Source organism: Acomys minous, assembly GCF_964271855.1.
Source record: "Acomys minous genome assembly, chromosome: 8".
NCBI lineage: Eukaryota > Metazoa > Chordata > Mammalia > Rodentia > Muridae > Acomys > Acomys minous.
Window position 1 is genome coordinate 18975202 of NC_140489.1, and position 21708 is coordinate 18996909.

General features: G+C 45.9%; 1 protein-coding gene across 2 annotated transcripts in view; it reads left to right on the top strand.

Moving 5' to 3' along the window:
• The first annotated feature begins 1278 nt into the window (after window positions 1-1278).
• The window catches only part of NRDE2 (NRDE-2, necessary for RNA interference, domain containing), a 38920-nt gene continuing 18490 nt past the window's right edge, over window positions 1279-21708 (top strand). For both annotated transcript variants that reach the window (XM_084792017.1, XM_084792018.1), the window contains exons 1-4: window positions 1279-1435; window positions 9839-9947; window positions 11427-11660; window positions 18023-18175. In XM_084792017.1, the coding sequence (XP_084648143.1) occupies window positions 1372-1435; window positions 9839-9947; window positions 11427-11660; window positions 18023-18175 (560 nt within the window). In that variant the 5' untranslated portion in view covers window positions 1279-1371. The remainder of the gene's footprint in view (window positions 1436-9838; window positions 9948-11426; window positions 11661-18022; window positions 18176-21708) is intronic.

Consider the following 21708-nt stretch of genomic DNA (forward strand, 5'->3'; position numbering starts at 1 on the left):
GGTTGTGAGCCACCACGTGGTTGCTGGGAATTGAACTCAGGACCTCTGGAAGAGCAGTCAGTGCTCTTAACCTCTGAGCCATCTCTCCAGCCTCCCCCCTTTTTTTAAATGTCAAAAATACTAAGCCGGGCGTGGTGGTGCACACCTTTAATCCCAGCACTTGGGAGGCAGAGGCTGGTGGATCACTGTGAGTTCGAAGCCAGTCTGGTCTACCAAGCGAGTCCAGGACAGCCAAGGCTAACACAGAGAGACCCTGTCTCGAAAAATCCAAAAAAAAAACAAAACAAAGCAAAACAAAACTACTCTATTTCTTTCTCTCTCTCCCTCTTTCTCTGCCTATATGTAAGTAGGCAGGTGCATGGATTTACTATCAAAGACCTTTATCTTATTGGGACTGTGAACTCATCTGTATTCCTAGGGTATTTAAAATGGCAACTTCAATTTAGATGGCTCACATTTTGCCATGGAACTTGTTACATCTCATATAAAAGCTCTCTCTCTCTTCTCCTTTCCCTTCCCTCCCCTTACCCCCCCTCCCCTTACCCCCACTCTCGCCTCTCCCCCTCCCCAAACAGGTTCTCTATGCCGTTCTGGTTTTCTTGGAACTCACTATGTAGACAAGGCTGGCCTCAAACTCAGAGACCAGCTTGTCTCTACCATTGAGTGTCAGGATTAAAGGCATGAGCCAGCATGACCAGTCTAAAGCCAACTTTTCTTAAATGTTTTTCATGGGTGAAACAATGCACTCTGTACCTGTATAGGTGTGTACGCGCGCGCGTGCGCGCGCGCACACACACACACACACACACTTAGTATTTTTTTTAATTTATTATTTTTTTTTGAGGGGGCGGGTTTCCAGTATTTCTTTGTGTAGCCTTGGCTCTCCTGGACTCGCTTTGTAGACCAGGCTGGCCTCGAACTCCCATCAATCCGCCTGCCTGCTAGGATTAAAGGCGTGTGCCACCACGCCCGGCACACCCTCAGGATTTTGCAGATGAGAAAACTAAAGCGTACAGAATGTGATTTACTTTGACCCAGTTTGTAAGTGGCAGTGTGAGTTTAAGGGTTGAGCTGGAATTCCAGTTTCCACGTCTTTTTTTTTTTTCCCCCTCTCTGAATTTCCTCTTCCGGTTCCTGCTTTTCCAGTTTTCCGTGAAGGCTGAGGGCACTAATTACAAGGAAACTGTCCTTTCCCTTTCCCCTCCTCCCTTCTCCGCCCTGCGGGTCTTGCCCCGCCTTCCCCAGGGGTAAAACCCAGCGAGTGCAGGAAGAACCACATTTCCCAGAGTGCATCGCGAGTCAGAGTCCTCCAATTAGAGCTCTCCAGGCGGCGCCATTTCTGTGGCGGGAGTGGTGGTTCAGCCTGTGATCATGGCGCTGTTCCCGGCGTTTGCGGGCATAAGTGAAGCCTCCAGTGGTGAGGCATCCAGGAAAGGTAAGCACCCCAAAAGAGTCGAAAAAGATGCCCGATGAAATTAATGGCAGTTTTTCGGGTCCGAGTCTTGGCCTTTGTTTTGGATTTGTTTATCCATTTGTATCCCAGAGTTCTCCGCGGCGCTGCAAAGCCTTCTGGGTCTTGTCTGAAGTGTGGGGCTAAGGGCTCTTTCAGGCTCTAAGAGAGGCAAGTAGGAAAGGGTAGCACAGACGACGGTGAGGTGTTGGGTCTGGGGCTGACATTACCATATATCTGGGCTTTATTCTCCTAGAGGCTGCAATGCTACAATTCCGTAGGAAAAGAAACCCTTTTTGAAATACTTGTAGTTAGTGTACTTCTGGGTTCTCTTTAGTAATCGTTAACCCTCGACAAAGGCTATTCATTGTAGTAAACTTAGTTGTCAGCACAAGCCACAAATATAAGTGTTCAATAAATGTATCCAGAATGATAACGTGTTGCACAAACAAGACAAAAATCAAAGAAATAAAGCCCTCCCAAACAAACAAAAACAAACAAACCCCCAGTATAAAGCGGTGTAATGCAACTCTCATGGGTGAGCCACAGTCAACAATTCCGTAAGTGGAACGTTTGAAGTTCTTGTAGGAGCTAGCTTTTGGGATGGTGTTCAAGAGGACATGATCTGGACAGATAAGAATTCGGGGACCTTCAAAGGCCCGAGAAAAAGAAGCATGAGACTCAAGAGAGCTGTATGTATATTTTAAATGTAAATACAACTATCACCTATGAAATTAACTATGGTGGATAAGTGCATAAAATACCTTCGATACTGAAAGTGTAAGATTCAATTCGAAGGGCAGGGAGTGGTGCCTCGCGACTTTAATGCCAGCGCTTGGGAGGCAGAGGCAGGTGGATCTCTGTGAGTTCAAGGCCAGCTTGGTCCACATAGATTCCTGGACTGCCAGAGCCACCACATTACAGAGACTCTGTTTCAAAGAACAAAACCAACAAAAGACATTTAACTGTATTTTATATCCTTTAACTGTGGGTCACTGTTCAGCTTTCTCAAAGTGTCTCAACCTTTCACAATTGGTTTCCTTGTTAGGATCCAGAAGAACTCAGCATTCTCATTGTATTTTTTTCCTTTCTAGATGGGGCCTCACTATATTAGCCATAGGTGGCCTGGACCTCACAGAGCTCTGCTTCCCTACTGTTGAGATTAACGACCGGTGCCACCATGCCCAGGCACATGGCATTTCTTGCACGTACCGCTTAGGTCTCTTTCAGTGTAAAACAGTTTCTCCTGCTCTTGTAGTTCCTCAGGTGATTAATTTACTGAGGAAGTTGGTGATTTGTCCTGAAGATGTCTCCCATCAAATCTTCTTGTAACTTGTGCTCTTTTATCCCATTATTTCCTGTAAACTGGTGATTATATCTTTAAAAGCCAGTGAGATTTAGGTATAGTTTTTGTTGTTTTGAAGATAGCTTGTCGGAGTGCTGCAGGAGTGATATTAAATCATGTCAGGAGGATCCAGTTTTAGATTTTAGTGATATTAAGATTGGTCTGTGATTTCATGTGTCTAACTTCTTACCTGTTAGGAAGTTGCCCATCAATCAAGCTTTTTTTTCCAATCAAACTTTTTTTTTCTTTTAATTTTTTTTGGTTTTTCGAGACAGGGTTTCTCTATGTATGTATCCTTGGCTGTCCTGGACTTGCTTTGTAGACCAGGCTGGCCTCGAACTCCCATCAATCTGCCTGCCTCTGCCTCCCCAGTGCTGGGATTAAAGGCGTGCACCGCCACGCCCGGTTCAAACTTAAATCTTTTTATTTGTCTACATGTATTTCTGTATACCATGTTCATGCCCAGTGCTCTTGGAGGCCAGAGGAGGCATAATCCCCTGGGACTGGAGTTACAGATGCTTGTGTGCCTCCGTGTGGATGCTGAGAATCAAACCTGGGTCCTCTGAGAAATAGCCAGTGCTCTTAACCACTGGGCCATCTCTCTAACCACTCCATTCTACCTTATCTGATGATTTTTGTGGTGATTTTTTTTTTTTTTAAATTTTCCCGTGACTGGGCCTCACTGTGGGAGCTAGACTAGCCTCCAACTTGTAATCTTTTTGAATGAACAAAGAAGACTGAAAGAGTACCTAGAACTTGCATTGTTCTCTGTTCTCTGCTTTCTGTTGCACGGTTGTGAGTTAAACACTATCTTTGCAGTCCCTGGGCTGCTTCACAGGTAGGGCAGCCCCAAGGAACGCGCCTGCCGTTGGCTGTCTGGAGCACCATTCTTAGCCCTGTTTGCTGGTGCTTTTTGTACAGGTGAGTTTGTGCTCCCAGCTTCTGTGCCAGAAAAACGGGGGTTCTGATCAAAATGAAGGGCTTGGCTTATTCTCAAAAGAACAAGCATCTTCATTAATATTACTAATTTATTTTTACCATTTGTCTTAGAAGTGCTGTTTGAATGGTCATCCCTGGAGAAGTGGACACTCACCTCTAGGGTCACTTGAAGAGACAGGAAGCCAAAGCCGGGTGTGGTGGTGTATACCTTTAATCCTAGCCCTCAGGGAGGCACAGGCAGGGGGATTGTTGTGAGTTCCAGCCAGCCTGGTCTATAAATCGAGTCCAGGGCAGCCATTAAGCTAGTGCTACATTGTTAGGACAATTACAGAAATGGATATTGAACTTGGATGTGCCATCTGGATAGAATTGAAGATCTATTTTTAAGATTTTGAGCTTGCTTATTCATGATAGTTTGTTCCTCTGCCTGTGGTGGAAATGAACACAGGTCTTTTCAGTAGACATGGAGGAAGGCAGGCAGTAGATGAAGTGCCTTCTGTGGGGGTATTTTCCTCTTTTCTGTTTTACATGTGTATATATGAGGTACGGTGCTAGGCTCTCAACAAGTTCTAACCTGAGGTTTCGTTCTTTCATTCATTCTTTTTTTTTTTAAAGATTTTATTTTATTTTATTATCATATACATGTATATTATTACACTTAAGTAGAAAAATTATATACAGCAGGAAGAACCACGAAACAATCAGGAATCACATGAATGTTACATTCAAGGTGTTTTGATTAATTGCATTTGGCAACCTGGTAGAAAACATCTTTCCTATCTTGGTGAATCTAAAACTCTGAATGAGAATCAATATCTCTCATCTCCCATCAGTGCCAACTCAAAACCTCTATCTAGACCTAAAAACATCTTAACCCCTACACAGCTTAGGTTAATTGTAAGACTAAACTATCTTGGTCTTCAGCTCCATCAGAGACTTGAGAAGGAATGAAAGTTAATTACTTGAGTGAACCGAAGTGCAGGTTAGCAGCTTCCAAAATGAGAAGGAAAAAAAAATTTACAGGGACAGTTTACTGCCTAAACAGTCACCCACAACTCTTTATAACATTGGAGCATCATCTTCAGCCTTCTGGCCCAATATATCTGACAGACATATTTGTGAGACAGGAACCGTCTTATCCTCTCTTGGCAGAGTTTTGCCGTCGACTCTGCCTGTATCCAAGCGTGCCCATTTTTAGGCAGAATTCTGTCTGTGGCAGAAACGAGGACACTTTGCCCAGTGGCTGGTTTGCCCCATTTGAAGCCATGTCCATAAGGAGGATCTTGGATGCTCATCATCTTCTTGAGGTCAGCTGGAAGTCTAACCTGCTGACTCCCAGGGACAGAAAGTTTTCCAGTTTTCCCTCTTCAGCTCTAGGTCCTTGCTTTCCTGCTGCTCCTTTCTGTAGTATATTATACCTGCTTAGTGACTTACGTACATATATAATATATTACATTCCACTTAGTGATCCAAATACATATATAATATATTGCACTCTGCAAGTTATCTAAATATATATCATATTATACCCTGCTTAGTGATGTAAGTACATTCTTGATTTCTGCCAGGCATTGTAACTTATGAGGTCGTAAGTAACTATTGAGAAGGACTATGCAATCTGATTAATAAAATGTCCTCTAATATGAGATACCTCTGCCCAGAATTCTGTGTAACTAAAAATTGAATCTCACAACTCAGGTGTGTCATCTGACAGGTAGTGGTCAAGTATAAGCATCATATGAGCGGATGCTGTCCTGTCCATCACTGTCTCCCTAGTACCTGAAACTGTACCTGGATAGGTAGCAGGTCCTTAGTAATGCAGTGATGGAATACACAGTGACTGTGAAGACAGAAGAGTGATATGATGGCTGCCCTTTGTACCGTGAGTGAGCTTTTGGAGGAGATTAGTTAGACCCTTTGGATATGAACATGAAGATGCGCTTCACATTCTCATCGACAGATTATTTTTGAGCCTTGGTATTTTGTGCCGAGGTAACCATTATAGTAGTGTAGGAATGCGCAGTCATGGCTCCGCCTTCAGCTTGCTTCTGATTTGTAAGAGACGGGTAGGAGGAGGAGCTGGAAACTAGGATGGAAGACTTGCAAACCAGTTGGTGTTTGATTTGAAGACTACATATACATATGTACATACATAATATTAGGTGTATTTGGGTGTTGTGCCTGCATGCATGCGTGTACCACTTGAGTGCCTGCTGCTCTCAGAGCCTAGAAGGGACTTTCACATTCCCTGGAACTGGAGTTGAAGGTGGTTGAGTTGCCATGTGGATGCTGGGAGTCAAACGGGGACGGGGAAGAGGTGCTCTTGACCATTGAGCCATCTCTCCAGGTCTGTTTTTTGTTTTTAGTGGCCAGTTATTTTAAAAACGGGCCTCAGAATCACAGAGATCTGCCTCTGTCTCTTGAGTTGTGACTGAAGGCATTGGCCACCATGTCCTGCCACAGTAACAGTGATTAATCTAGCCTTAATCAAGTTTGAGCTGGCTTAGAATGCTGTAGAAGACAGACCAGCAGATAACGAAGTCACAGTTATAAGGTACCCAGACAGCACTGTGCCCCTGGCAGGAGAGTTTAGTTGAGTAGTCCCATGGCATGATGGAGAGCCCTGGAGGAAGAAAGGTACATCCAGGCTTAAATGTGTACCCTTGACCTGTGACTTAGCTCCTATAAGCCTCAAGCTGTGGATTTGCAAGTGAGAGGGAGTTGTCCAAGGTGTGCCCAGCCCTCTCTGAACACTGAGCCACGGCATCCCTGCTGGTTTTATACCCCGTGTTGAACTGTTGTTGCTTGATAATTCCTTGGTTAAGAGAACTTTAGAGTCTGCTGATGAGGGACGTGTCTCCCACATGCTTCATGTATGCTCAGCTTATGTGCTCCCAGCACCACAGCAGGGCGGCTGTCAGGTGAGAACACCTTTTCCTTTTGGAGATGATGTCACACTGACTTGAGTTCATAACCCAGAGTTGCCAGTTCTTTAGAAAGACCTCTTGCTTGGCAGCTGCATGTGGCAGGCCCTCAGCTGAGTCAGGAGGAAGCCCGGCTGGCTGCTCTGAAGGCCTTTGGAGAGTCTCGTGCTTTGCCTTGTGTGGATGGAGGCTCGCGTTTCTTTACATTTCTTCACCTGCCTTCACTGTGGAGAGTGCTGATGGTGTGCGGATCCACTTGGATGTTAGGAGAGCATCTCTCCCTGCATCCCGTTTGTTCTGTCTTTCCCCACTTTTCCTGTGTTTGTGATAGGATCTGATTGCTGGGGAAATGTTCTGATTCCCAGTGATTAACAAGGACTGTTTTCACTTAGCTCTTGCCAGGAATTTAGGCCCAAGGGAGAGGAGCCATCTCAGAAGGAACATGGAGACAGCAGGAGAAAGGTTGCATGAGCATTTATTAGCTAGGACCTCACAAATTACTTACTCCCTCGGAGCCCTATTTCCACATCTATAAAGTGCTAGTGTTGTGCTTCCCTGGAACTGGCTTATGAGGGTTGAAAGGTGTAAAGGCCAGCCATGCTTATCCTGATGTTGGCCTCCTGTGTGCACTTAGGTTAGCGTCCCCTCCTTCCTTTTTTCCTGAGCTTTTTAATATTTCTTTTTTCCTTTGGGATCTTCCCATCCTCATTCTCTTTCTTATAAATGTTTGCTGAGCATCTGCTGTATGCAAGCATCGCCCTAGCTGCTGGGAATGTGGCAGTGAACTTGGCAGTCTTTGGGGAGCTCACTTGCTGTCTGTCTCTCTTCTTTAACATGAAGTTGCCATGAGGGACTAGATTCCAGACTATATAAAGAAACTTGTGGAACTCAATAATAAGATGGCCATGTTTAAGAATGGGTAAAGGATTTGAATAGGTCCTTCTCCAGAGATGATCCGTGAGTGGCCAGTATCTAAGTAAGAAGATGCTGACGTTATTGTCCTAAGGGAAATGGAAACAAAGCCACAATGAAGTGATATTCCACCTGCCAGCCTGATGATCATTGTAAACACAACCAGGAGTATTGGTTAGATGTGTGGAAATAGAATCCTCAAGTGCTGCTAACAGGAATCAGATGGTGCAGCAATTTGGTAAAATATATAGTCTGTCAGTTCCGTGGAATGCTAACATGGTTTATTGATATTGTCTGAATATCCACCGAGGAGACATGAAAGCATCTGTGGAGAACTTGTATATGTATGCTCTTAGAGGGATTGTCATAATAGCCACAGAAAAGAAATAACCCAAGTGTCTGCTGGCTGATGAATAGACACAATGTGGCACATCCGTCAAATGCTGTAGTATTTACAGTGAAAAGGAAAGATATAATGATACGTGGCTGTAGCTCGAATGAGCCTTGCAAAGCAGAAAGTGAAAAGAGCCGGTTACAAAACACCACATAGCGTGTGAGCGTGTTTATATGAAATGCACCAAACAGGCAAATCCATCAGACGGAAAGTAGATGAGCGATTACATAAGGCTGAGGAGGGAGGCCGCGGAGCGTGGGTGAGGAACAGGGACTTGCAGTCAGGGCTGTTCTTCACAGGATGATGAAAAGGTGCAGTTACAGAGGTGGTTGCACACTCCGGTCTTGCTAAGGGGGTGAGTTTTATGGTAGATGACTTCTGTCTCAGTAACACTTGAATCTCAGCTGTCTTCCTCTCTTGTATACACAAGCCTGTCACGTTCTCAGCACATGAAGGAGCGGGACAGAAAACAGACCTTTTTGTGAGCTCCTCCAGAATGCCATCCCATGCTTTTTTCCTTTCTTTCACAGTTAAGACTTAGAAACCTAGGAAGGACCCTCTAGAGTGGTAATGTAAGAAATGTAGAAAGAGTTCATTGTTACTAAGCTACAGGGACAGAGATGGCTAGGCTGGTGAAAACGCTTGTCGCCAAGTGTGATGATCAGAGGTCAATCTCCAGGCCTTGCCTGATGGAAAGTCATTCTCCGACCCACCTCCCACCAATTAAATAATGCAATAAAAATTATTGAATAGGTAGAGGGAGCTGGAGAGATGGCTCATTGGTTAAGAGCATTGGTTGCTCTTTCAGAGGACCCAGGCTCAATTCCCAGCCCTCACATGGCAGCTTGCAGCTGTCTGTGACTCCAGTGCCAGAGGATTTAACACCTTTGCACACACATACATAATGCAGGCAAAGCACCAATACATGTAAAATAAAAATAACTCTTTTAAGAAGTTAGGAGCTGGGGTGGTGGCATACACCTTTAATCCTAGCACTCGGGAGGCAGAGGCAGACGGATTGCTGTGAGTTCAAGGCCAGCCTGGTCTACAAAGTGAGTCCAGGACAGCCAAGGATACACAGAGAAACCCTGGCTCGAAAAAACAAAACAAAACAAAAAAAGTTAGAAATTATAGATAAGCTAAATATTTTAAATATTTAATTACACTACCCAGAAGTAATCATTGTTTATAAATTTTAGTATTAAAGTTTGACATTTTATGTTTGTATTTCCAGAGAGTACTGTTGTAAGAGAAAGTTTGCTCTTGACTACACTGTTGTAGTCATGGTGGCATGCGGACTTTCTCTTTTGGATGCAGGACCCTGCCATGTTACAGTGCTACACTAAACTTGCCGTCTCTGCTTCCCATGTGCTGGGCTTGTAGGCATGTGCCGCTGCCATGTATGACTGACTTTCTGACTTGCAGAATTTCTAAGTGGAATTTCAGGACTGGTGAGATGGTGCTTTGCTGCCAAGGCTGACAGCCTGAGCGTGATTCCTGGGTCCCACGTGGTGGGAAGAGAGACCGGTTTTCTAAGACCTGATGCCCTGAGCTGTTCAGGCACATGAGACAGTGGGTAGAATGCATGGACTCTTGTTGTCTTTTAGATCACATTGATTATGTGGATTTTTTTCAAGCCACAGCCCGATATTACAAGAAGATTTCAATCTTAAATATTTTAGAATGTGTTAAAGCACCATACCCTGTGGAATAAAGATTTCATGGGTTCCCTTTGATTTCTGTGGATGCCCGAGATACTGACTGATGATGGCTGCACATGCAGATGCGAGCTGATAGGATGGGTGTTTTCCTCGTCCTTCTAGAAGGCCCGTGACACTGATGTCGTCAATCTGTTCTCTCTCTTACATGTGCAGAATTAGACTGGTTGAGCAACCCGAGCTTCTGTGTTGGGAATCTAACGTCTCTGAGCCAGCGAACCGAAGAGGTCACAGCCCTTGCTTCTGAAGGGCCACCACTGACGAGGTACATGTCCGACAGGTGGATTTAGCCTTGTGTGCTGTTCATCGCTTACCTTCAGCCATGCTCCTTAGGAAACCTGAGATGAGAGAGCTGAGTAGGGCGTCCTTTTGCCCACAGTGACCAGACTGTCTGTGACCATCTTCTCTCACCTGACTCCTGTGGCTTCTGCTTGTTTCCCCCTTTGAATAGCGGTGGCAAAAGTACATGACACAGTTAGTGGCTATAATTAGGCCATGAGGGAAATTGCATCACTGTGACTCCCCAGTAACTTCATCGACCTCATTAGTGACCTTTAGAATATTGTTAATTTGGGTATTTCTATAGTTTCATTTTCAACACTTGGATAAAAATAGCCCGTATAAGATAACAGGGGCTGAGCTCTCCTGAGCTCATCGGGGAGCTGGATGACACACATCTTCCCTGGCTGTGAAAGAAGGCTTTGTAGACCATTGAGCTGAGAAACGTATGTTCACAAATATAGACTAGCTGGCCTCATTAACGTGGTGAAAGCCTCATCCTGCATGTACACAGCAATGAGAGGTGATGACCAGGAGAGTTTGTAACTGGTACTGTTCCGAGGAAGAAGAGCTCTTGTCATCTTTACAAAGAGAGACTGTGGTCACAGTTAAGCCTTTCTTTAGGATGTTCACTGCGGTGATAACAATCTTCGAGTAATGTCGCCAAACGGTTTGATGGAGTGACCGGTAGGTCGCTTCCATTACAGCTGTGTACATAGAAAGAAAGGGTTAGAGCAGTGCATCTCAATCTGTGGGTTGCGATCCATTGAGGGTCCAAGGACCTTTTCACAGGGGTCACCTAAGACCATCAGAAAACCCAGATATTTGTATTATGATTCATAACATTAACAAAATTACAGTTATGAAGTAGCAATGAAAATAATTTTATGGTTGGGGGGGTCACCACAACATGAGGACTGTATTAGAGGGTCACAGCATTGGGAAGGTTGAGAACCCCTGGCTTAGGATAGTTTTCTCACTTTTGACTCTGGTTCAGTCCTGAAGTCTCTAAAGTGAGTTTAATCCAGGAAGGTAGTATGTAGTACAAGGGCTAGTGTGAGCGAGTGTCAGTAGTGAGCGAGTGTCAGTAGTGAGCGAGTGTCAGTAGTGAGTGTCAGTGTCAGTAGTGAGTGTGTGTCAGTAGTGAGTGTGTGTCAATAGTGAGTGAGTGTCAGTGTCAGTAGTGAGTGTCAGTAGTGAGCATGTGTCAGTAGTGAGTGTGTGTCAGTAGTGAGTGAGTGTCAGTGTCAGTAGTGAGCATGTGTCAGTAGTGAGTGTGTATCAATAGTGAGTGAGTGTCAGAGTCAGTAGTGAGCATGTGTCAGTAGTGAGTGAGTGTCAGTAGTGAGTGTATGTCAGTAGTGAGTGAGTGTCAGAATTCATGCTTCTTTGCACATTATTTATTTACATGTGATTTCCCCCTGCTTCTCTTTTGAAAATGATCCCCACATTGATTTTTCCACAGGAGTCCTCTGAAGTCAGAGCCCTCAGATGACAGTGACACTGGCCAGAAGCTCACACAGATAAGCAGAAAGAAGAAGAAAGAGAAAAAGAAGAAAAAGAAACATCAGCACCACAAGAAAGCCAAGAGGCGACAGGAGCAGTGGAGCAGCAGTGGGTCTGAGTCAGACACAGATTCTGGGAAGGACAGGTCTTCCCGGAGCATCAGGGACAGTCAGAAGGAACCTGAGAAACCCAGGTGGGTCACTGCTCTCAGACGGACAGACGGACGCAGTGTGTCTTTATTATTATTATTGTTGTTGTTGTTGTTATTATTAATATATATTATTAATTTATTCGTATTACATCTCAATTGTTATCCCATCCTTTGTATCCTCCCATTCCTCCCTCCCTCCCGCTCTCCCCCTACTCCCCTCCCCTATGACTGTGACTGCGGGGGACCTCCTCCCGCTGTATATGCTCATAGGGTATCAAGTGCGTTTTAAATGCAATGCTTCATTCTTGATAGTTGCCTAATGACAATTTAGGCATCTGAATGTTTATTTAGCCAGCTGATCAAAAGAGAGGCCTTTGAACTCCTGATCTCAGGCCTCATCTCTCACGTGATAGGATTACTGGCCTGGGCCAGCACACCTGGCCTGACTCTGGGAGACAGCACACGTACCATGCCTTGGTGTGCGGGTCTGTGCACTGTGGAGCGGCAGCTGCACACTCAGAGGAGCAGAAGGTCTCCTCCTCACCTTGGCGAGCTCAGTCATTCCTGTGCACAGTGTATATTACTTTCTTTTTGTTTAAAGTGAACACAGCTTTTAAGTAGCAACTTGTTCTTTTTCTTTTCTTACTTCACGTTGTTTGGAAGCACGGTGTTGGTGACTGGGCTGTTCCTGTCCATAGGGCCTTCATTTATCCCCACAGCCCACTCTGCCATCTGCCTTGAGCAAAGGGCTCAAGTCTTACCTGGAACGGTGTGGGTGCTCAGCATAGCTTTCCCTCAGCTTAGGTGAGTGTCCTGCCTCGTAGAAATGGAAATTAGGTTGTGCCCGAGGTGTGAGGTGGAGCTACTGGGTCAGTTGCTCGCCTGTTGCTGTGATGAAATGCCCTGACCACAGCAGCTTAAGGGGAGGAGCAGTTTATTCGAGCCCACAGCTCTAGTGTACAGCCTGTGGTTGGAGGACAGTCATGGCCGCAGGAGGGAGGCAGTGGGTCTCCTTGCATCACAGCGAAGAGGGACCTGCCTGCTGCTGCTCAGCTCCCTTGCTTCCTTTCTTCAGGCCTGGGCTCAGCCCACGAGATAGTGTAGCTCAGTTTTAGGGTGAGTCTTCCCACCTCAGTTAACCTGGTCAAGAAAGCGCCTCACAGGTATGCCTAGAGCATGGTTCTCAAGGTTCCCAGGGCTACAGCTCTTTCAGATAGCTCCTCGTGCCCTGGTGACTCCAAAACCATAAAATGATTTTGTTGCTCTTCCATAGCTATAAATAGCTAATATGCAACTCCCATAGGGGTACAGGTTGAGAACCGTGGCCTAGAGGCTGACAGTTGTGTCAGGAGGTTTGTCTGCTAGGTGGTTCTGGGGCTTTACAGTCTGACTGTTAGTATTAACCACCACACCATCCTAATTATGACTCATTTAACTTTTTGCTTTGCCTGTGTGTTTTAGAAGAAAGAAATTATAATTTGTTTTGTTTTGTTTTGCTTTTTTATTTTCTTTCTTTCTTTTTTCTTTTTTGGTTTTTTTGAGACAGGATTTCTCTGTGTAGCTTCACTGTCCTGGACTCGCTTTGTAGACCAGGCTGGCCTCCAACTCACAGTGATCCACCTTTCTCTGCCTCGCTGAATGCTGGGATTAAATGCGTGTGCCACCTCACCTTGCTCTATAACTTTTTTGTTAATGGCACATTAAGAATGTAGTGCCATTGAGAATTTTGCATTGCTTTGGGGTCTTGTTTCTTTTTGTCATGTGCTTGGGAGCCCTGCCAATGTCGGAGAGCACTCTGCAGTTGAGAGCCTGGAAGCTGGTCCTGTTTCCATCAGAGGCCAAGATTGCAGTCTTCCGGGATCCCAGGCAGTGCCAGGACTCAGCTGACGAGAGCCCTTTGACTGTTCAACAGTCTAGCTCAGGGACCATTGCTACCACCCATGCTTGCTGTAGGAGGGAGCAAGGAAGGACGGTGCCTGGCAAAAAGGTTCCGAATGGACTGAGTTAAAGAGGACAGGGATCATGGCTGCCTTGCTGACTACTGTATTCCCCCGTCCCTCATCCCTTCATGTAGGGTCTAGCACGGGGCATTTTTGCTGAATGAATGGTTGAATGTACTTTTACTTTTTTTTTTTTTTTTTTTTTTTTTTTGGTTTTTCGAGACAGGGTTTCTCTGTGTAGCCTTGGCTGTCCTGGACTTACCAGGCTGGCCACGAACTCACAGCGATCCGCCTGCCTCTGCCTCCCAAGTACTGGGATTAAAGGCATGCACCACCATGCCTGGCTCATTCTTTTACTTTTTTATGTATGCTTCTATGAGGATGTGGATGTGCATGTGTGCGTGCATGTGTGCGTGCGTGCGTGTAGGACAGAGGTCAGTCTTAGGTGTTGTTCTTCAGGCACCATCCATCTTTTGTTGGCTGAACTATTACTCATTGTCCTTGCTTTCAAGCTTTGTTTCTTCCACTTTTATGTGTATGAGTGCTTTGCCTGCATTTACATACGTGCACCACACGCGTGCCTGGTGCCTGTGGAGGTTGGAAGACGTCATGGGATCCTCTGGAACAGGAGTTACAGATGGCTATGAGCTGCCACGTGGGTACTGGGAACCAAACCCAGGTCCTCTGCAAGTGCAGCCAGTGCTCTTAACCACGGAGCACCTCTCCAGCCCCCATTGCCTTTTAACAGTCCTTAAACTTTAATGTTTTAAAACAAGCTCTGCCTTGTAGCTTTTGGAAACTTTTATTTCTCTCTCTTTTTCTAGAGCTGGTGGAAACCAAATTTAATGGATTTCCTAAGACCACATGACTACCATGAGAGCTTGTTAATTTCAGATTTTGATTGACCATGTCCAAGAAGGTCTTTTTTTGTTTTTGTTTTTGTTTTTTTGAGACAGGGTTTCTCTGTGTAATAGCCAATAGCCCTGGCTGTCTTGTACTCACTTTGTAGACCAGGCTGGCCTCAAACTCACAGAGATCTGCCTGTCTCTGCCTCCCAAGTGCTGGGATTAAAGCGTGCACGACCACGCCTGGCCACCAGGAAGGTCTTGACAGCACCTTTGTCCTTGTATTTTTTAGACTTGGTCTCATGTAGCCCAGGCTGGTTTGAACTCTTGCCTCCATCGCCTCAGTGCAAGGCTCACAGGCATGTGCACTCGCTCCAGCTTCAGGTCAGGTGACCTTCCCGTCATTACTGTTTGTGAAGGGCGAGATCAACGCTGGGTGTCTTCCCCTGTCGCTGTCCTGCTTACCCTTAGCAGTTGGGGTCGGTCTCTCTGTCTGTCTGTCTCCGTCTCTGTCTGCTGTCTGCTGTCTGTCTGTCTGCCTGCCTGTCTGCCTGTCTCTCTCTCTCTGTTGATCTCTTACAGCACCTGGAGCTCACTGATTGGCTAGACTGGCCAATGGGTTCTTGGGGGCCCTTCTGTTTCTGCCTCCCAGCACTGGGGTTAGAGGAATGTGTTCTGTCACCCCTTTTTATGTGTGTGCTAGGGGTCTGAAGTGGGGTTTCATGCTTCCACAGCAAGCAAGGTCATTTTGGGGAATAATTTTATTAAGATAAAATAGATGGGTCTGCTTTCTCTTTTGCTTTCTTGGCAACTTCTTTAGTGTGATTCTGGCAAGATGGAGCTGGAGGGCTGTTTGTTTCCACACAGTAAGGACTAAGTGCTAGTGAGCTGTCAGTGCCTTTCCGTGATGTCAGGGAAGTGGGTTCGTGGAGGGTGGCATACCATGTGGGACTATTTCAGGGGATCAAGGGACAAATTCCCAAGGTGAGAGCCACTAATTGACCTTTGTTTCCTGGGTGAGCGCCTCAGCACAGGGCGGAGGCTCAGCAGAGACCTATCCCTCTTCCTGAGTTCAGTCCTCACTAGGGAGAGATGAGTGCTTATTTCCTGCCCAGAGGTGGCCTGTGACCGCAGTCTGTGTGTCTCCTGCGGCTTGATGTTCCTTCCTTTGTGGATGCGTTTGCCCATTTCCATGAGGCTTGCCCTCCTTCTGTTGCTCCTCAGGGTTTTGTATAGAAATCCACAGCTGTCCTCAGACACTTGTAATTTTCTTCACTGTGTGTTTGAACCCAAGGCTTGCCATCCAACAACTATTTAGTGAGTAGCTATTTTGTGTCCCTGCAATATCATTCCCTTATATTCCCTGACAAGAATGGTCTAGAAGTCTCCAGAATCTCTTTTTTTTTTTCCTCCAAGACAGGGTTTCTCTGTGTAGCCTTGACTATTCTGGACTCCTTTGTGAACTAGAGTAACCTCGAACTCACAGAGGTTCACCTGCCTCTGCCTCCTGAGTGCTGGGATTACAGGCGAGCGCTGTCATGGCAGGCTGACATTGTTTATAGTGGTTAAAAAACTAAAACTTGCCAGGTGTGGTGGCAACGCCTGTAATCCCAGCACTTGGGAGGCAGAGGCAGGCGGATTGCTGTGAGTTCAAGGCCAGCCTGGTCTACAAAGCAAGTCCAGGACAGCCAAGGCTACACAGAGAGACCCTGTTTCGAAAAACCAAAACCAACCAACCAACCAACCAACCAACAAAAAACAAACAAACAAACAAAAACAACCCTACAACTTTGAGAGAAAGGAAGGGTTTATTGTGTGGTTATAGATCTATTTAAGAGTATAATGAATATTAATTTAGAATGATGATATGGGTGTGGTTGCCAGGCAGAGATTTCATCTGTAACATTTGTGTGTTTGTGGAGGATGAAGACCTAATATTTTGTTGAGGTATTAACGGCTGGTAGTTTAGGTGATAGGTGAAGGTTAGTGGGGCAGGGTGATTATGTTATTCTTTGCACTTTTTTCTTTTTGTTTCTTGATACAGGGTTTCTCTGTGTAGCCCTGGCTGTCCTGGAACTCACTGTATAGACTAGGCTGGCCTCAAGCTCAGAGATCCTCATGCCTTCACTTCCCCAGTGATGTGATCAAAGGGGCGCACCACTGTGCCCAGCCAGAATCTTTAACTGTATCTGGCCAGAGCTACAAAACAAGGTCTGGAACATTGTGAACTCATTTCTTGAGAGAAAAAAAGATGCTAGAAGCCAGAAAACCTTCCTTCACCTTCTTCCCCTCCTAGGAGGTGGTTCCTTCCATTTGTGTGCCAGTCCACAGATGGGTTCTGGGAGACAAGTCAGGGCCTTAGTTTCCAGGAGCTGTCACCATTCTGCTCCTTCTGTAGAAGGCCCAGGTGCACAATACATACTGCCCAGATGAAGGCATTGCGACCATGTCACAGTGACATTGCAGACACAGCAAATCAGAGTCAAGTAAGTCATGTGCTGTAAGGGCAGTATACTTTAGTGTCAAGGCTTGTCACCTTTGGCCATGTAATGGCGTTCTTTGCCTAATACCCGAAGGTGTCTTAGAGAAGAAATATTCTTTCCTAAACAGCCTTGTTTAGAAAGGCATTTGCAGTTGTAGCTGTGGCTTGAGTGAGCATGGCCTCCGCAGATGCCTGTGTAACACTTGGTTTCCAGGCGGTGAAATTGTTTGGGAAGGATTGGAAGGTGTGGCTGTGTTGGAAGAGTGTGTCACGGGGCTGGGTAGCCTTTGAGTTTCAAAAGCCCAGGCCAGGCCAGGCCCAGTTAGCTCTCTCTGCCTCATGGTTGTTGTTTCAAGATGCAGCTTCTCAGCTGCTGCCCAGTGCTGTCCTGGTCATGGACTCGCGCTCTGGGACTGTGAGCCCTCAGTACACTCTTCTCTAGGTCGCCTTGGCCACAGTGTCCTTCACAGCAATAAAAAGTAACCAAGAGAATAGTTTTTATATATTTGCTTGCTTGTTTATTCCTCAGGACTTCTTGCATAGGACACTTAGCAGGATCTCCTCTTTCGTATTTTTGGTTTTAAGACAGCATCTTACTAAATAGCACAGGCAGGCTTGAACTTAGGAGCCTCCTGAGTAGCCAGGATGTAGGCCTGTGCTGCAAGGCCTGGCTAAAATGAAACATTTAAAGGTATGCCTGGGCTGGAGGTGGTGGCACACGCCTTTAATCCTAGCACTGGGGAGGCAGAGGCAGGCGGATCTTGGAGTTCCAGGACAACCATGACAAACAAACAAACAAACAAACAACCCCCCCCCCAAACAAAAAACAAAACCAAAAACCAAAAAACCCAATCCAAACCAAACAATAACAACAAAGGTAGGTCTGTATCCTTCAGGGCACTTAATAAGATGGCTTCTTTTCTTGGTAAAATGTTATTTCCTGGTTGCAGTTTTGCTTCTGTTTTGAGCCCTTCCAATATCAAAAGGCCTTTTCTCTTTATTGCCTGTGTAGTTATGTGTACCCAGGTATGTTTGACGCCATGGGGGGTTTGACAGATCTAACTTACATATTTCTGAGGATGCCATGTGTTTCTGAAGTGGTTTTAAAGTTCTTCTCCCGTTTTCTTTGTCTGATAGTCAAGGAAGTAATGCTGCTGCTGCTGCTTCTGCTGCACATAGCTCCATTTGGCTGGAAGACGTTCAGACTCTGACAGAGGTCTTCAGGACAGATAAGAAACCAGATCCTGCCAACTGGGAGTATAAATCTCTGTACCGAGGAGACATAGCAAGGTAGCCATTGCTGTACTCCCTGCTTTCCTAGCCCCCCACCGCTTTTCTTTTTTTCTATTAGAAGTAACATTTTTTTTCTCCTTTGAACTTTCTCAGCACTGCCTGTCCTCTTTCTCTCATGGATTCTGTTGGGTTTTGCACATGGTTGAGTTGTCAAGGCGCATGTCTCTTCTCTGTTCTAAAGGGAACGCTGTCTCTGGGAGGCCAGTTTGGGGAATTTTATCCTTGGTGCACAGCATAGTGTCTGCCTGTGTGGGTGTTCAATGGATATTGGTTCAGGAAGGACTCTAAAATTAACTCATAATAATGAGCTGCAGTAGGGTATTTAGGAACTATTTGGCCTGATCTACATGCCATTTGAAAAAGAGCATTTTTATTTATTCAGCCCCACACATGTGCCACTTAACAAATGGCATCTGGTGGTAATGCCTTTGTCACATGGTTTCTAGCAGACACCAGCAGAGAGTCATAAGAGCAGAGGATGGCGTTTGCTTCAGTAGTGAGCTAGAACTCTACTCCATAATCTGTCAGAAATATTTGGAAAAAGTGTGCGGGGTGGTGCACTCCTCCAACCTCTGCTGAATCAGGCAGGGGCGTGATTGTCAGCCTGAGGAGAGCCCAGGCAACTTGGGGAGACTCCCGTCTCAAAACATGGCAGCGACAAAACAACTTAGTCACCGACTCCCTGTAGAGAGTTAGGACTTTTAAGGGAACGTGGGACATGAAAGACAAAGGCGTGATCCCTGCTCTCAGTTCCCAGGCCTTGAAGATCCAGGCTATTAACTGTTGGCTTTAGGCTCTGAGACCTTGGAGATCTTTTTGTTTGTTTGGTGCCTGTTTTGGGCTTCCTCTATAGCCCAGGCTGGCTTCACACTTATCATATAGCCCAGGCTGGCTTCACATTCACCATGTAGCCCAGGCTGGCTTCACACTCACCATGTAGCCCAGGCTGGCTTCACACTCACCAGGTAGCCCAGGCTGGCTTCACACTCACCGGGTAGCCCAGGCTGGCTTCACACTCACCGGGTAGCCCAGGCTGGGTAAATTTCAGCTTCCAGTGTGTGACTGTACCTCCCACTTCCCTTGCCTGAGGACTTGTCCCCGTATAAACAGTCTCAGTCTCACGGAAGTGTGTTTGTTTACTTCTTCGGCCTACACCCCCACCCTGCCATCTATTTTGTTTGATTTGAGCTGAATTCAGTTGAACTAAGTGTACCTATAATGTCTTCATTGAATTCCTAAGTGTGTGTGGGTTCCTACTTCTGGAGTCAAGGGGAGCCAGGAGATATTTGATAAGGATCTATTAGGAAAGGCATCTCCATTGGGGCAATGTTGCCTTAATTATATCTCAACTCAGGATTCTTGAACAGGTGATAAATGAGATGCATTCTCCTGGTAAACATTATGGCCTAGTCCATACAGTGTCTAGTTGGTAGGGGATAAGACTATATTCCTGGGGTCAGTTCATGGCTCAGCAGGTGCAGGTGCTTGCCACCAAGTCTGGCAGCCTGAGTTAGAGCCCAGGATCCACGTGATGGGAGGAGAGAACTGCCTCCCACAAGTTGTCCTCTGACCTCCATGTGTTCACTGTGGCCTTCACCCCCCACCCCAAAGTATACTTAGAGGCTGGAGAGATGACTCAGTGGTTAAGAGCACTGGCTGCTCTGTTCTTCCAGAACCTTTGAGTTCAATTCCCAGCAATCAAGCCAGGTGTAGTGGCAGAGGCCTTTAATCCCAGCACCTGGGAGGTAGAGGCAGGCAGATCTCTGTGAGTTCGAGGCCAGCCTGGTCTACAAAGCAAGGCCAGGATAGCCATGGCGACCCAGAGAAACCCTGTCTCAAAAACCAAACCAAACCAAACAACAAAACAAAATTCCCAGCAATCACATGGTGGCTCACAACCATCTCTAATAGGATTTGATGCCCTCTTCTGATGTGCAGATGTACATGCAGACAAAGCACTGTTATACATAAAACACTTAAATAAATGTAATTAGTAACAATTATATTCTTTAAGAGTAATTGTGTAGAGAAGTGCTTAAAAGCACGAGGAAGGCTCAGAAGAAGTATGTGGGGTTGGCAGGCTCTCCCCTGTCCTGTTCTTTCCAGTAGCAAAGGTCTAAAGAGTTTCACACTCACGTACTCCTCCAGCATTCTGCCCCTGATACCCCCTGCACTTGCGTCCTTACCCATCTGTCCATCGGTCCATCTGAGGTTTTGATACTTTTCAAAATGAGCCACAGACAATACACTGCCCTCTAAGTATGCATATTAGTAACTAGAACTCAGTATGTTTTTCGGGTTTTCCTTTGGTTTAAAATTTACATGTGATTCATCTTTAGTGTTTCGTGTTGCTGAATACCTACAGCTAGCGATGGCCTCGGTGACACCCATCCGTTTCTCCGTGCTCCTCTCCAGGTGGCCCACACCCCATGGGTCCCAGCAGCGTTTGCTGTTCTCACAATTTGCATCCTCTGTTAGTCTTGTCTGCCTAGAATGTTCAAAGTGGAGTTACACAGCATGCACTCTCCTGCGCCTGGCTTTTTGTACTCTGTGTGGTGTTTCTGAAATTCAGCATGTGGCATGTGTCAGGAGTTTTTCTCATGTATTATTCCATTTTATGGCTTTACTGGTGCCTGTTATGAATTCTTCTGTTGATGGCCACCTGGACTCTTCCCGGTCTTTGGCTGCTGAGAACATTTGAGCCCAAGTCTATACAGACATGTGGTTTATTTTCGCTTGGGTAAACACCTCTGACTAGAATTGCCAGGTTGCAAGGTGTGTCTGTTTAGATTTGGGGAAAGGTACCACCTTTTTCCATTCCCACCAGCAACAGATGAGAGCTGTGCTCACAGCATTTGGTGCTGTCTGTCTTGGGAGTTATGGTTACCTGGGGTGTGTGCTGTGCCCCAGCCTGGTTTTATTTTGGCATTTCCTGCAGTGCTAGTGATAACTTAGTGCTTCATGCGCTTTTTGCTTCTGTGTTTCTGTGTGTGAGATGTTGGCTCACTTCTCTTGCCCTGTTCTCAGTGCCGACAGCTGTCCACATTGCTCGTCAGTCTCTGCCTGCGTGTTCTGTAAAAGCATTTTAGAACCCAACAACCTTTTTTTCTTTAAAGTAGAAAATAACCAATTTCCTTTGGCACACTTAGTTTCAGGATTAAAAAGAAAAAAAAAAGACTCTTGGATCTGGTGCTGCCTCCTGAAGCAGCAGCTTGGGAAGGGGAGTGACTGGCCTGGTGGACAGTTGCTCTGGGTTCCCGGGGTCAGGATGCTCACTTAAGAATGGTATGAAAGGAGATGGTACCCTCTTCCTTGCCTGCCACTTAAGGCCCTGATAGCAGATGACAAAATGTATGTAACAGACCCTTACAAAGCTTTGGAGAAACACATAGTACTGCGATTAGAAGGCGATTAGAAGACCCATAGAGGCATTGCCAGAGGGTTGGAGGGTAGGAGAGTCAAGGCAGCAGAGTAAAGCTGATGGCAGATCTCACGGACTCTTGTCTGTGCGAGGTGAATGCAGAAGGCCT